Source organism: Manis javanica, chromosome 5 (genome assembly GCF_040802235.1).
Source record: "Manis javanica isolate MJ-LG chromosome 5, MJ_LKY, whole genome shotgun sequence".
Taxonomy (NCBI): domain Eukaryota; kingdom Metazoa; phylum Chordata; class Mammalia; order Pholidota; family Manidae; genus Manis; species Manis javanica.
In genome coordinates, this window is record NC_133160.1 from 170,644,210 (window position 1) to 170,660,349 (window position 16,140).

The following is a 16,140-nucleotide window of genomic DNA, read 5'->3' on the forward strand; positions in this document are numbered from 1 at the left end:
ACAGAGTTGCATCTGAGCAACTTAGTGCCCATTGGGATCCTCTAAGAGGAAGGACAGCTTCCTTATTGACCGCTTCCCAGCCACACTCTGGGAGTTTTCCGTCATAGTGGTCCTTGTGGAGATTCTCCCAGTGGCCGCTGGTGTCTCCCTCATGCCTGCCACGTCCCACTCTGATTACCTCCGGCGCTTCGGGACCCTCATGCCCTTGGAGTTCCCCGCGATCTAGAGCAGCCCTCCCTGCCCCCAGCCCCATTCTCAAGTGCTCCGGTCTCTCGGGATCAGGCCCGGAGCCAGGCAGGAGTATCAGGCAGGTGTCCGTGTGGGAAGCGGCTCGGACTGGGCTCCTCACTGAAGACCTTGCAGGAAGAAGAGGTGCAGTGACCACCATGTCCTTCCTGGGAACTGGTTTGGGGTGCAGGGGAGGGAGCCCTTGCAATCACAGGCAGATCAGCTTTAGAAGATGATGACAATGTGTTTGAAATGCTGCAGCAGGAAGAGAGGCAGGGTGTGCTCCTCAAGCAGGAAAGGCCCTCGGACGGCCTTTGAGAAGCTACGGGCCAGAGGAGCTTACGAGAAGCCGGGGTGACAGCGGAGCACATCAGGGGCTCCTGATGTCGGCTGCCCCATGTCCCAGTGAAGACATGGTCCCTTTTTGGCACTAGTGAGTGGCATGGGGCCATGCTCGGACACCAGTTCCCTGACAACCAGTGCTGGTGGTGGCACTTCATGATGACCCACTGGCTTGTGAAATGGTAACTATCCACTGTTACCACACTTCCTGTGTTTAAGTAGCTGGTATTTCTCTGTGGACATTAGCTCCTAAAAACTAGTTTTTTATTCTAGTCCGTGCTCTTTAATGCTCAAATCGTCTCCAGCTTGATGTGTTCTTTTGACATAGCTCCATTAGCCTTGGAGCAGTTCCTCACAGGTGGCCCAGCCAGATACTCCAGGCCCGTTTTGGGCCTTGTTTGCTTCAGTCCTGAAATCAGCCATTTCTTGGAGGAATCCTACATCTTTTCAGTAGAGAATGCCGTGTGGAAGCCCAGATGTGGGTGTCTCCGTCTGCTGTGGGAGATGGAGAACTCACTGGGAGTATGAGGCAGGCTCCAGGCAGTGCTGAGACCTGGTCCAGGTGGTGCTCCTGGTCCATTCATGACTCCCCAGCACTTGGCGTGTGACATTCCCTTGATGGGGATGAGGCGGTGAGGGTGGGCATTCCTGGGGGCTTCGGCCTCCTGGCTGGGGAAGGATAGCCATAAAGAAAGGATTGCTTCTCAGATGGAGCTGGCTGAGCGTGAGGTCTGTGAAGCAGGCACCTTTTTTCCCCATAAGATGGAACTTTCACCCTAACCTGATTCCTACCCAAGTTCTCTTTCTTTAGTTTTGGGTATGTGTACTTCTTTTTATGTTCAAGCTTGGGATTTGTAGATGTGCTTGAACCTGGATTTTAGTAATGCACTTACATTAAAATTGAAGTATAATATATGTTCAGAAGGGAGCACAACTCATAAACTGCAGCTCAATCTAGATTTCTTTTGAAAGTTCAAATTTCCTTTGAAAATCTAAGTTAATGAAAGTCTTAATGTAAGCATTTTTGTGACATAGCAGAAGAACTTAGCTACTGTCTACCAGGGCACCCAGATGGACTAGCAGCTTTGAGGCCTGACACTTTAAGTTGGAAATGGGAGATAAATGTGCATTTGAGACATAATACTATGAAGAAAGCTGGATTCTGTTGTATCTGGGAGCTTTACCATTTCCCTGGCACACCTGGATCCTGCTAGTCTTTTCTAGTAATCACTTTCACTAGTAATCAACTTTTGTTGTCACTTTTTCTAAATTATAAAAGGGAACCCAACCCTCATTACTTTATTTCTAAATCCCAGCATTTTCTAAAAACATGACAGGTAATCTGGCTTTCTCATTTCTTGGGTTATTGACCCAGAGGTCGTCAGTGTCCCTAGCCCCACTCTGAGCACTGGGGGTGAGTTACCAGCACAAGGTCACCCAGCTGGTCTGTGGTGGGGCTGGGATCAGAACCTGGGCCATCTGACACCAGGATTCCCCTGCACTGCTGCTTCGTCCCCTAGCTCTTGGACGGTCCTTTTGCTGATGGCCTCTCTCATCTTAGTTTGGTGCCTTTTTAGGTGGATCTTGGAAGGGAGGGGAGGAAGGAGTGCATTTGGTCAGCCTACTTTCCCACTGGCCTGGAACCTAACCTGAGTCTGTCATGCACGCTTCCCTCTGGCGTGGGGTGTAGTGGGGATGAAAGTGGTAGGATTTATTCTGAGGTTAACAGACTCAAACAGCACCAAGTAAAACAACTTAAAAGCAGCCCCAGCTCCCTACCAGTAATTATTAATAGATTTGTCTGATTCCATCCCAACTTCAACTTTAAAGTTTAAATGTTTTATTTTAAAAATTAGGTCAGAAAAAGAGTGCACGCCAGTATCACGTGCAGTTCTTTGGTGATGCCCCGGAAAGAGCATGGATATTCGAGAAGAGCCTTGTAGCTTTTGAGGGAGAAGGACAGTTTGAAAAGCTATGCCAAGAAAGTGCCAAGCAGGCACCCACGAAAGCTGAGAAAATTAAGGTGATCTATGTTCCTTATGTACAATTTTATACAAAAACTTTAATTTTTTTTATTCTTAATTATTTTGTGTTAAACTTGATGGTTGCTTGAACTATTGCAATGGCTGCTAATGTCTGTCACTGTGTGCTTTTACCCAAGTATGCTGTTTTGTAAATAGGACAAGCGTCTTTAGAGACATACTGTTTCTTTTTACTCATTTGCTGACTCCCAGAAATCATTTGTCTTATAATTTTAATCTTCCTTTATATATATAAGTAGTATATAATATTAATATATAAATATGCCATACATTACATATGTATATGACATTAGTTAAATGTGACTGGAATCAATTTCTAGTTTAAAGAAACAGTTATTATATTGGGCTAAATTCTGTCTAAAACTTTCAAGTTAATTGGCTTTGATAATTTTGATTGCTAAATTAACAATTCTAAAAGTATCCTTCTTTAAAGTGGGCTTTTAAAATTTGTATAATTAAACTTATAATGTCCTATGTTTTTCTTTTCAGCTGTTGAAACCTATTTCAGGGAGACTGAGGGCCCAGTGGAGGATGGGCCTCACTCAGGCGGAAGAAGCCTCAAGCCTGCCGGTGGAGGAGCGGAAAGCCAAGTTCACCTTCCTCTATGTGGGCGACCAGCTTCATCTCAACCCTCGTGCAGCTCAGGAGGCAGGCATCGCTGCGGAGTCTCTGGGAGAAGTGGGGTCCTCAGGAGCCACTGAAGAAGCTTCTGGTGACCCCAAGTCCATGAGGGAAGAGGTCGTTCCCATCAAGAGGAGGAGGAGAGCCAAGCTGTGTAGTGTTGCTGAAAACCGAGAAGGTGACCCTGGGACTTGTCCTCAAAAGATGGCAGAGGCTGAACCCAAGAGAGGGCTAACGTCTCCTCCTGGGAGGAAGAAGGCCACAGCCTCCACCCCTCGAAGCAGAAAAGGGGATGCGGCATCCCGGTTTCTGGTCTTCTGTCAAAAGCACAGGGACGAGGTGGGTACCCAGCAGGTCCTTGGCTGTGGCGTTGAGATGCTGGGGAGTTCCTGAATTTGAGGGACAGCCTGCAGTGCAGAAATCAGCTGTTTCTCAGCAGGCTGCAGTGCGCCTCATGTGGGTTTTAGATCTCATAAGTATGTGTTGTTAGGGAATGGCACTTACCTGTGCGCTCTGGGTTGCTAAGACATTACTCCCAGTGCAGATGGGAGTGGGCTTCATGGGGCTGCCCTTTGTGAGAAACTCGGCCATACTCTTAAAATCCAGCCTGGCTTAGCATCTTTCTATGGCCCTGTTCTGTAGATGCCAGGATGGGGCATACACACATTCAAAACCTGTGTCTACAGCACTGAATGCATTAAGCACTTATTTCCATGATGTTTAAAAGAGTAATATGTCAGTGATGAAAACATTTGAGTAATTTTCTTGTTTTCATAGAATCCATAGTCTGTTAGCACATTTTAAAGGCTTGATTCTGTTGTTAAGAACTGAAGGGGTTTGGCTCTCAGTTTTGGTTGTGTTCACTATTACTTGAAGCGAGGGGGCTTTTCTCAGGAACGTAAGGGTGGTGTGACATTAGAAAATCTGTTGTGATTCACTCTGTCACAGATTAAATGATCATCTCTGTAGATGGAGAGAAGGCATTTGATACATTACCCAGCCAAGAATAGAAGGAAATTTCCTTAATCTGTTATGTCTGACAGAAACTTCCTGCAAGCATCATACTTATTAATGCAACTGTAGAAGCATTCTCGTTAAAACAATGATGAAGAGAGGCTGCCTTTCTGTCACTACTTATATTGAACGTTATAGTGAAAATACTAACCAGTGCAGTAAGATAAGAAAAACAAATAAAAAAGACATAATCATAAAGGAAAAAAATACAGTTGTCATTGTTTGTGGAGGGCTATGTAGAAAACTCAAGGGAATCTACAGAAGATCTTTAGAAGTAATAAGAGTTCACTGGGACTGGCAATTATAAGATCAATATACAGAAGCAGCAACAAAGAGGGGATAATACTGAAAAAGATACCATTTATGGTAACAATAAAAGTAGTAGGAACTGAGGAGTAAATATAACAATCATACTGGAGAAAAGTAATTGGTGTTCTAGCAGGACCTAAGTAAGGACAATATGTTCATATGCAGGGAGGCTCAGTATTCTGAAGTTGAAGTTGTCCGTTCCCCCATAGTAAACCATAAATTCAGTATAACTCTAATAAACCCCCAACAGGGATTTCTTTGCTCTTTGTAGTGAACACTAGCAATCCCGTTTGAAGAGAAGCTCAGCCTGAGAACTTGCCTCAGCACATAGGAAGTTCTGTTCTTGAAAATGGAGCCATTTGTGTTGGGGGTGTTCCAGGTAGTGACAGCACCCAGGAGCAGACCCCCAGGCGCGGAGGCATAGGGAAAAGGCTGCAGACCAGCTGGGTGGGCCCCAGGCCACCCTGGGTGTGTGGCACTCAGTGCTCTGTGGTCTCCAGGTCTGGCCCCAGTGCCTGGGGCTCAAGGCTATGAGTGTTGGTGGGGAGCCCCATCTGGGCTGGTGGGGGGCCATTTCTTACACTGGGTTTCCAGAGAAATTTGGCAATACCTGGTGAGATAGAAGCCATATACTACCTTTTCGTTGTGTTAGGTCCCTCCTAGGTATTTCCCCTCGTGGCCCAGGAGGCTGCACGATGCTCAGAGCTGAAAGGCCAGCAACGGAGTGACAGGCTGTGGTGTGCCTTGGACAGCAGGCACAGTGGGCTCGCTGGAGGCCCAGGGGGACATGTTGTTGAGTGTGTGCATGTACTGCGGTGCACATGAAGTCTGGAAAGGGCAGCACTCCCACTCTTCAGTCTTACCCACCTGTCCACCTACATCCATCCAGAAAGAGGAACTGTGGCTGTGCAGGTGTGGGTGCTGACACGGTGGGGTACCTGGGCCACCACTGGCTTTGAGGTGGTCCAGGGCACTGAGCAGGGCTGCATGGGGCCTGCCGGTGGGGGCAGCCAGACCTCCGTTGCACTTGCTGAGCAGCAGCAGCTGTCACCTTTGGAGGCAGGCCTGGGCCCTGACTGATGAGGGCCCCCTAGCCACATACCAGCCTGCTTCTAGTCTGTCTCTCTGTGGTCTCTCCACTCATTTGAAATTAAGAAAGAGTGGGTATTTCCAAAGACCACTGTTTTTGCTTTGGGGGCCTCCAGTTGCTCTCAGATGGCCCTTCCAGCACTAAGAAATGTGCCAAGAATAAGGAGAAGCCTGTCACTCCAGAGGCTGCTGACACAGTGCTGAAGGCAGGCCGCCACCCCACAGCCCCAGAGGCTCCCAGCACAGCTCTCAGGGGCTCCGTGTGCCCCTCCGGGGTCCACTGCACCATGCTGCCCCTGAGGGCCTGCTGAACGCAGCAACCAAACAGGGCAGTAAAGAGCCCGTTCTTTGTTAGGGACCATGCCCTGCTTGCCCACAGCGGCCTCCCTGGCGATGCCTTTTACATAAGTCTTAGACTTGGGAGTCATGTGCTGCCGTTCACACACTGTGTCAGCTACCCTGGCCAGCACTGTTCAGCAGCGAGGCACAAGTACGAGGGGGCCCTCTTAGCTGGGCACCCCAGCATTCTTCCTGAAGTCTAAAGGGTGGCACGAAGCTTCAAAAAATGTGCGTGCATCAGGGAAGGGCGTGTTTTCTGAGGGATAGAGGGTCTCTGTATGGGTACTGTTTTAGTCAGCTGTTTGGGCTTGTGGTATTTGGTTCCCTGTGTGTTTTTGTACATTTGAAATAGTTTATTAAAAATGCAGAACTAGCCACTGTTGAGTGCTGATCAGCACATCAGATACATTGTCGGTATGTTATTGTGAAAAATTGTGTTCAGTTTTTATAAAACCCTTTTGGGGTTGGCATAAATTTCTCTGTGTCTTATATATGACTAAACTGATCTGAGATGTAAGTCACTCTCCTTTACCAGCGAGGTGATACAAGCAAGTAGAAGGGGGACCTGACCCTAACTTTGCATGTGCGATGCACACGTGTGTGCATTTGGGATTTGGAGCTGTTGTCCTGTTCCGTTATGCAGCCCAGAGACTTTAAGGAGCGGTCATTGATTTGTTGGCTTAAGATGCTGGAAGGTACTTTCTTGCCCCCACTGGAGCACATATTATATGGGGGGGTGAAAATGAACAGGAGACCCCCCAAGAGGGTAGGCGCAGGGCGGCATGGCGCTTCTGTTAGCTTTACTTCCTGCCTGTGGCACAGGGAACAGGAACATGAAAACAACACTGTGGCCGCAGCTTCCAAGGAGGCCCGCCGGCCAGCCTTGGGGAGGAGGCTGAGCTGTCCCCGTCCTCGGCCCACAGGGACTGCCCATTGTGGAGCTCAGGCGCGGCGTTACCAAAGGAGTGATGGAGGTGGAGGAGGAGTGGTTGCTGGGTTGGGGCTAAGGAGGGCACCGCCAAGTGGCAGTGTGGCCAGGAGAGGTGGCTGGGCAGGATGGAGCAATCTGGATGGAGAAGGTGGGCACAAGCCCATCTGGGAGGGGAGCTGGACAGACTGGCTTGAGTTTCGGAGTCGGGGGACCAGAGGTCCCTGGGATATCTGGGTGTCTGGCCCGACGATGAGGTTGGGAATCTTGTTACAATTGATGCCGATGGAGGACATTGTAGTCTGGGACGGGTGACTGAGGGGGTGGCAGGTCCTTCAGTGAATCTGCTAATCGAGGAGTCTCCAGGTAGATGGTTCCAGAAGGCAGGGCCCTGTGACTCTGAAGCTCTGCACAGGAAGTGGTGCCACGCAAAGGCCCATGACCCCTGACGTTTGGGTATTGGGGGCCAGCGAGCTAGCCCCTTGTGGAAGTGGGTGGACACCCCAGGCTGAGAGGAGGGAGCTGGCATGCACAGGGCTGGAGATGCCCAGGCAGGCACGGAGTGGACACAGTGACAACGAGGGGCTGTGAGAGCACCCACTGGATGGTACTGCAGAGGGTGTCCCTGGGATGAGCTCACAGTGGGACCAGGGCTTTCTGTGGGGTGGCCTTACCTTGTCTGGAAAGCTGTCTGTCTGCATTTGCAGGCAAGTCATTACCTGTGTTGGCAGGCAGGTGGTAGATTTAGGTGGTAATAGGAACCAGCCAGCATTAACCCACTGATTCCTTACCACCACCAGGTGAAGGCAACACCCCGTGCCACCAGGGAAATGGAGACCACACCTCCATTCACCCAAGCTCACAAAGGCGCTAAGCAGAAGAGCCGCGTTTCACCCTGAGGCCTGGCCACAGAAGTGCTGGCTGGTGCTCCAAATCAGCCTTCTTTGAAAGGCCTGACGGCAGTGGGGTCTTGTGCAGTTACTCAGCTCTGCTGTGAGAGCGTGAAAACAGCCATAGAAAACATGTGAATGGACGCCGATGGCTAACTTCCAGTAAAATGCTATGGACCTTGATACTTGAATCTCCTATAGCTTTTATGTGCTATGAGACACTGTTATTTTCCCTCAACCATTTAAAAATGTAAAATCAATTGTAGTTCACAGGCTGGACAGACAGGTGGCGGGTGAGAGCGGCCTGAGAGCCACAGTCAGCTGCCTCTGGATGACCCTCAACTTGGTTCACATCGGAAACTCATGGGAAATCTTTGAAATACTGATGCCAGGCTTGCTGAGTTGGGGTGATCTTGGGTGGGACTTGAGCGCCATAGGATTCAGAGCTCCCCAGGTTATGACAGTGCACAGTCAAGGCCGAGCACTTCAGTGTGCCCGGAATGCCCTGGTGGCCTGTGCCTGGACTCTGTATTCCCAGCACGCTCCTGGTCCCTACGCTGGCAGCCCCATGGGGTAGGAGGGCCACAGGGAGGTTCTCTGTTTTGGCCGTGCAGTATGGCTGTCCGGTGTGCTGGCCTGGGCTCTGACAGTTGAGGGCAGGCTCCCTGGCATACCACCTCTACTTACCAGCATCCAGGGTGCGGATGTGGAGGATGAAGAGAGGTGCATGGCTGGTGGAAGGCTGAGCCATGGCTTCACCCCAACGTCTGTGGTGGGTGTTTCCATTGGGCTCCTGCTGCTGGTTTGCAAGGGTGCCTAGACACTTGGAGCTCACTAATAATTCCTGGGAAGCTGTTTATCATTTTCTGCATTTACACAAATACAGTTAGCAGTGTTTTCCTTCATGAGTTTTCAGTGAGCTGTGGCATCTATTAAGCATTAGTTTTCTTTGATGCCTCTATAGACTGTGTCCATGACATGAATGAAAATGCCATGGGCAAGTTCTCAAGGGCCAAGTTCTAAATTTTGTGCAAAACAAAACAAAAACCCAAAGGAGCTTCAGGCATCGGCCCTCTCATCACACCCTTCCTGTGTTTGCAGGTAGTTGCCGAGCACCCAGATGCCTCAGGCGAGGAGATCGAGGAACTGCTTGGATCCCAGTGGAGCATGCTCAGCGAGAAGCAGAGAGCGCGCTACCACACGAAGTTTGCCCTCGTGGCCTCTTCACAGGCTGAAGAAGACACTGGTAAACATGCATCCGTGTTAGGGTGCTCTGCTAGGCAGCCCGTGCACAGACAGAATCCTGAAGCATCTGCCCTTCCCAGCTCTGACTCGGGGTGGGCCAGCAGCCAGAGTGCATGTGGTTATATAAAGCAGTGCTGCCATCTGCGTCTCCTCACTCGTCCTGAGTATTTGGTGCCTCTCTGGTCTGCCAGCCCCGTGGGCAACAGCCCTCTAACCTTTGCAGCTGGTGGGTGGCGTGAGGGAGGACATGAAGAGGGGCTGGGTGGTCTCTGGATCCAGGCTTATGGGACATGGTAGGGTCAGACATCAGGCCTGTGTCCCTCATGAGGTTGCCCCCCAGCCAGGGCTGCACCAGCTCCTCCCAGGGCTCAGCTCTGGAGTGGGGCTACGGCCCCAGGTGCCCATTCTTGGCTAGTTTGCTCCAGCACCGACTGGGTGAAGAAGGAGACCATGAACTGACCTGAGTGTCATCCTGGGAAGGGCTGTTTTGCTCTGGGTATTGGTGAGAGGAGGATACTTAACACTGAAGCATTGGAGGGAACTGGGACAGCGGTCGTGTTTGTCCTCTGTGCATGCTCAGCACACGTTGTAGGAAACTGACTTTCTTAATGGAAAAATAAGGGTGGCATATTTGGGTGCCAGTTTAAAACACAAAAGGATTCTGTGTCTCCCAAGGTCCGTCAAAAGAATGTTTACAGAGGCCAAATGTAAAGTGTGTCAAGACTCAGGGATGGCCAAGGCCCCGGGTGCTCACCAAGCCCTGTGCGGTGGTGTGTGCTTCTAGGGCAGCACTGCGTGGCTCGGAGTGCCTTCTGCCTGGCCTCTCTGTTTTGTTCTCCATTTTTTCATCTTGATTCAGGGCCATCCAGGTCTCCACATGAGCCTTCTAGTCATATTAATACTGAATTCTGTCTGCTTTGCTCATTATTTGTTGGAAACACTATGATCTTGAGTAGTGAGTGAGGATGTTTAGAACCAGTGTGTTTTCTTAAAAGGCAGAAGTTTGCCAGAGGCTTCACCAGTATACCAAATCTAGAAAAGTGGCCCTTTTCAATGCCAAGCTTATTTACAAGCGAGCTGGTTTCCCTAAAAAAATAAGTGGTCTGTCATCGTATCGCATTTTGTCAGCTTGGACTGCTGCCGCCGAACGGTTAGTGGGCAGGAGGATGACAGGGTGGATGTGAGTCAGGTGTGTGCTTGCCTCCGGGCCTTTACCCCTCTCTCCCAGGGCCCCTGTGCTACCAGCCAAGATGGCGGGCCATGTCTGTGGTGTCTGCTGTCCCATCGTCTGCGTTAGGGATTCAGATGCATATGCCATGTTGCTTATTTGTGGTGAGAAGACTTCCGTCTTGTTCTGCTGTGGTGTCCCTTAATGTGGAAGACCATGACTTCGTCTCACCTGTGGGGGGATGAGGCACTGGGGGACTGTCACAGGCATCTGTAGCTTAGTGAACCTGTGCCAATGAGGGGCACCCCGACTGAGGTCCTGGCGAGTCAGGCAGCTGTCACTGGGCAGATCCTGCTGCCCTTGCTCTGCAGGCCACTTCCTGGTGTCCCTTGCAGCCAGCTGACAGTGCTGTGGCCAGAAGCCGGAGCTCAGGCAAGGTTGCTGGCTGGCCGCCTCAGATCAGTCTGTAACTGGCAGCTCAGCTCTTCCCTAGTGTCAGCCTCAACCTGAGGCAAGGCCCTGATTGGGTGTGTCAGCCCGGGCCGGGTGACACCTTCTGAGGGACACATCGTGCCTGACTCCACCCCACCTGGCAGGGAGGCTAGAAAATGACATTGCCCTCCTACATGATGCTCAATGGACATTCCAGAAATAAGTTCCTGAACCTTGTAGAGCAGCCATGCAGATGAAAATGCTGGATTTGTACTTGAAATAAACATTGGCATGTTCAGTGAATCATCTCTTTAGAATTTACACTGTTACCTTACATGGACACCTTAAGTCTTGGATTAGTTGGCGGCTCCTGGGTGCATCTAACACATGGCACAGTTAAGCAAATGTGCAGAAAGCCCTTAATTTCAGGTACCAATGTGTAATGTGCTACTTTCTCTAAGGAAATGTATAAAAAGTAGCAAGGTATATAATTTTTAAAGTGCACTTAAATTCCACTAGTCTTTGAATGTTAGTATGTTGAATGGGGTATATTTAAAGTTAATGCTATTATACCTTAAAATGTAATAAATACCAATATAATAATCTCCACGTTAAGTAAGGATTTTCCACTATTTGATGTTACAGGTAATGCTCCTTTGCAATTTGTAAAATGCAAAGAAATTTGATCTGTCATCCTTAGGCCTAGGAAATGCACAGGATGGGGGAGACCCACATGGGCTGGATTTGCACACGGAACGCTGTGGCTCGTGCTCAGCACTTGGGAGTTGCTTGTTGGCCTGGTTTTCATTTGTGATGCCCCATTCCTCCATTCCAAGGTGACTTAAGTGGGAAGAGAAGAAGCCACAGCAAGAGGACACAGGGCCCAACAGAGGACACTGAGGCAGAGGACACACCCCGGAAAAGGCTCAGGACCGGCAAGCGTGGTCGGCAGGTAACTGTCCAGGCTCGTCTGGCCAGAGGGGTGATGCTGTGTGACCCCAGTGGCCTTGTCTCCCTAATGGCTGCAGATGGGATACGGGAGGCTTGCCTCTCAGTTCTCCCCGGGTGGTGCTTAGGGGGTGTCCTTCTGGACGCAGTGAGGCTGCTTTCCTCCTAGGACCCCTGGAGGAGGCTGCAGGTGGGAGCATGTTCCTACCTGTCGGGACTTCAGTGCAAACTGCTGATACTGTCAGCTGAGAGTTGAAACAGATTTTGAGTTTATATTTATTATTGTATTATAAGAGTTTGCACAGAGTAGTTGTATATTTTTGATTTTGAGTAAAGCTTCCTGCTGTCTTTTACTGATCTAAATTAAGAAATTGGTCTTTTTCTTGTTTTATTTTGAAGAATGGAAAATAAATCACATATATTGCTGAAGTGTAAATATGTGGACACTGAAATCGTATGTCTTATTTCTCGAAAGCCCTGTTTACAGTTCCCACGAGCAGGCATGGCCCACCTACCCCGTGATCTGGCCTGCAGAGCATAGTTCCTGGGCATCTGTCTGGCAAGGTCGCTAGTGGGCTGGTGTCTAGCAGTGAGGTTGGCGACCTCACCTTGGGTTACCTGCAGCCACCTGGGAGCAGCCTCTGTGGCCCCTGCTGTTTGAGCAGCTCTTTGCTGGCAGCCATACTGACACTGGTTGCTTTGAAATACTTGTATGAATGATTTACCTAAAATAAGTAATTTAAATTTCAATGTCCTTGGACATTGGAAATAGCAAAATTCCCATTTGGTAGCTGGGTAAACATGTTTTTTACTAACCAGTAGCTTAGGATAAAAAGGGAAGCGGCGTCTCCCCTGGTTTGGTTTTTATAAACTTAAATGAGCCGTAGTGTGTGTGATTGCTGATACGCTTTGACTACTCTGCCAGGGACCATAACCTTTCTGTGTGCTGTGTACCTCTCACCTTGTCCTCAGGCCTGTGACCATCCTAATGGTCCCATGCAGGTCGGGGGTGAGTCTGAGAACTCAGCCTCTGGGGTGGCAGTTGGCCCTAAGGCAGTACCGCCCCAGAGCACTGGAGAGAGGTCACCTCCAGACGCATTGCTCAGATTCTGAGTACCAGACAGTGTTCATTCTTTCTCATCTGTGAAGTGTGCTTTATCAATAGCCTTTGCTTGTGAGGCATACCCAAGGTGCACCTCCCAGCTGGAAACCCTCAGTACAGTGACGGGGGATGGTGGCAGATGTGACGAGGGCCACTCTGAGTTGACTGGCAACCTCTCAGGCAGCAGGGGTGATTTCCTCCAGGTCACTTTCCACTTTGCATTCAGCGGGAGCTTGGGAAGCATATTGGACATGGCTCGTTTGCAGTGTCTTCTGCATCATGACTTGCTGGTGACTTGCCTGGGGAGCCTTGGCCGGGTGAGAGCCAGGCCCCAGGAACGCCACTGGCTTCTGCAGGTGGGAAGAGCGCAGGCTGTGTGGCAACTCAGCCTTTGGGCAACCTGTTTGAGTTCACACAGTCGGTTCCCCTTCATTTCCTTTGTCTTCCTTTTCCTTGTTTCTAACAACAGAGAGAGTCGATCCCAGACAGAATGGCCCGAATGAGCTCCTGCAAGGCAGCAGAGCCGGCCTCCTTGCCCAAGGGCCAGGCAGGTAATGTTGGTGGGCTGTCCTTGTGGGACCTTCCAGGCGGGGCTGAGCTGGGGGACAGGCCTCCAGTGGGGTTGGGAGGCTGGGCCGGGAGGGGCCCGGGGCCTCAGAGGGATCCACAGTCAAGCTAAGACCTGGAGGATAAGGTGGGAAGGAGGGGCTTGTGCAAAGTAAACCGTTTCAAAGTAGTTGTTTTAGGGATTCAGTTAAATTTTATTGAAGTTACCTTTCTACAGATTCTTGGCTTTATTGTTTTCAATTTAAAATTACACTAAAATGATTTAAGCCAGGGATGTCCAGGCTTCTCTCTTGATGCCAATTATTGTTGTAAATTTCCCCACTTTTCAACATCTGATCTGCATGTGTATTAGCTAAAAGTAAAAGTAATGACTAGTTATTTCTATTTCAAATGTTGAAGAAACTAGCTTCAAGCATTTGTGCAAAATAACTGTTGAAACAATGAAGGGGAACCAAGCTACTTTTTACCTTTCTTTCTTTTTTTTTTTTTTGACATGTCTGTCTGATTGTTTATTAAATAAAGACAGTTTACCATCTCCAACTCTTAATTTGAAAGGAAAACAAAATTTAAGGGAAAAAGTAAGTGAATATTGGAAATGGTTGTTTCCCTTGTTTAGCAGAAGGTGCTGTACTGGTTTTTAAAAATCATTTGAACAGACTATTAAAAATAAAGACATTTGTGAGCAGTTTGAGCACTGAGTGGATATTTGATGATACAAAGGGATTGTTCCTTGTAATGATATTATGGTTATACCTGAAACCATATGTTTCAGAGATATGTACTAAACACTTTTTATGAGTGAAATGCTAAGTTGGGGATGTGCTCCAGAAGGGCCTGGCCAGGGGTATGTGGAGCAAGGTGAGGATGGAGCTGTGCTGGCCCCAGGTCATTGGCTCTGGGGACCAGGTAGGGTGGCTTTGGGGTTCATTGTACGGTTTATCTGCCTTCTTTTACGCTCAGGTTTTCCACAGTAAAAAGTTAAGCCCTTAGTATAACAAAGGAGCCCAGAAGATTCTTTTTTAGAACTTCATTTATTAGAGGGGTAATTTTAAAGCAGTGAAGAGATTGAGGGTTTAAGATTTCAAACTTTATAAACCAAAATTGTTTTACAGCAACGAAACATCTGTCCGATGCATGCAAGCCACTGAAGAAGCGGAATCGGGCATCCACAGCAGCGTCGTCCACTCTTGGGTTTAGCAAAAGCTCATCTCCTTCTGCATCTTTAACTGAGAATGAGGTAAAGTGATAATGACCTTGGCGTTGCTGTGAGGGCCTCTAGTCACCTAAGTTGGGGTGTGAGTAAAAGTGGTATTCTCCACAAATGTGGGTGAGTTTTAGGTTCTCTAAACTATGTATAAGTCAATAAATTTTAGTCTATTTGAGCACTTCAAATATAAATGCACACACACACAGTGTACATATAAATGCATGTGGATATCCTTCAGTACTGATACAGTTTACTTGTCCTTGAACTCTGTCTCTAAAATGTTGTGTTCCATAAAGCCCTCGCCCTGGGATCCCCCGTGGCCGTGAGTGTGCTCCAGGCCTGGCGACACAGTGCGTCAGTGGGGCTGCCTCTGGCCGCTGCACTGACCCGGCTGGGGCGAGGGACAGTTCACACACTGTGCCGGGTTTCTGTGGCTCTCTGGCCCTGGCTCGTGGAGGAATGCCCTCGTGCCTTCTATGGCTTTGGGCCCACGGCTGGGTCCTTCAGATTCTGGCATATTCTTAGATACTTCACTGTTGAGGTGAGTCAGAACTGCCATGTAATACAAGTCCAATTTTCTGGGTTTGCAAGACTTGCATAGCAGAATAGCCGTCTGTGGCTCTTACCACCATTGCCTCGTGACATTGGCTTCATCATCAAGGCTGTCTTTGCCATTGCTAAAACAAGATGAAAACAGCCTCAGAATGCGGGCCTGACCCTGTTCCGTCCAGAGGGAGTTTCGGGTTCCCCATGTCAGTGACCTACCCGAGGGGCTTATTTCCATGTTTTAATTTCTTGCTCTTTTGTTCCCTGTGATTTTCTTCTTCTCATCATAGACCTGAGTCCTGCTTTTAGACTCTTTATGAGGAGATGTTAAACGGGGGCTTTTTTGGAACGGGTGGTAAGGCAGGGGTGTGTAGCACCCGCACCCTGGTGGGTCAGAAGGAGGCGGGTCCTCCTGCCCCTCTGCCTTTGGGGTGGGCTCCCTGCAGAGCGGCGTCTCCACCACTCGGCTTAACTGAGTGGGGCCCTGCTCAGGGACTCGAGGCAGCCCAGCCGGTGAGGAGCTGCCCGTGCGCAGGGCTGGGCCTTCGTGTAGTTGGGTACGTGTAGGCACTGAAACATTGCCTGCATTTGGGCACAGTCGAGAAAATGCAGCGAGAATTCCTCACTGAACTTCTAGGAGCTCATTGAAATATGGAAGGAAAGGCAAAGTCTATACAAAATATTTTTCCTTTTCCGTTTTTTTCTTGTCCAAGTTCATATTAGTATCCAAACAAATGGAAGGTGGTCTGCAACTCTAACGAAGAATACTACAATAAAGTTTCTGTCCCATAGGCCCTTTCACTTAAGTCGGCTTTTTTGTTCAAATATTTAATGAGCTTTTCTTGCATCATATTTAAGTTGAGCTTTCATACTGTTGTCAGATAAAATAGAAAGAATAACACACAGGCCACTGATATCTTGTCAGTCACTCCTGATGTGTGGTGAAGGCTTGGGTTCAGAGCAGCGTGCCAGGGGGCTGGTGGGCTGGCTGGAGGTGAGCACAGTCTTAGGCCTGCCTGGTGGTCTGGCATTCATCTTGACCAGGGTGAGTTCAGTCCTCTGACTTTCACTTTTGCTCTGAACTTGGGAAGACTTGGATGAAACATTTTACAATTGTTAGACT

At 49.1% G+C, this 16,140-nt stretch overlaps 1 protein-coding gene across 10 annotated transcripts in view; it reads left to right on the forward strand.

Moving 5' to 3' along the window:
* The window catches only part of NSD2 (nuclear receptor binding SET domain protein 2), a 100,032-nt gene that overhangs the window by 55,861 nt on the left and 28,031 nt on the right, over positions 1 to 16,140 (forward strand). For all 10 annotated transcript variants that reach the window (XM_073237936.1, XM_073237941.1, XM_073237935.1 and 7 more), the window contains 6 exons: positions 2,427 to 2,593; positions 3,102 to 3,572; positions 8,904 to 9,048; positions 11,484 to 11,599; positions 13,167 to 13,248; positions 14,377 to 14,501. In XM_073237936.1, the coding sequence (XP_073094037.1) occupies positions 2,427 to 2,593; positions 3,102 to 3,572; positions 8,904 to 9,048; positions 11,484 to 11,599; positions 13,167 to 13,248; positions 14,377 to 14,501 (1,106 nt within the window). The remainder of the gene's footprint in view (positions 1 to 2,426; positions 2,594 to 3,101; positions 3,573 to 8,903; positions 9,049 to 11,483; positions 11,600 to 13,166; positions 13,249 to 14,376; positions 14,502 to 16,140) is intronic.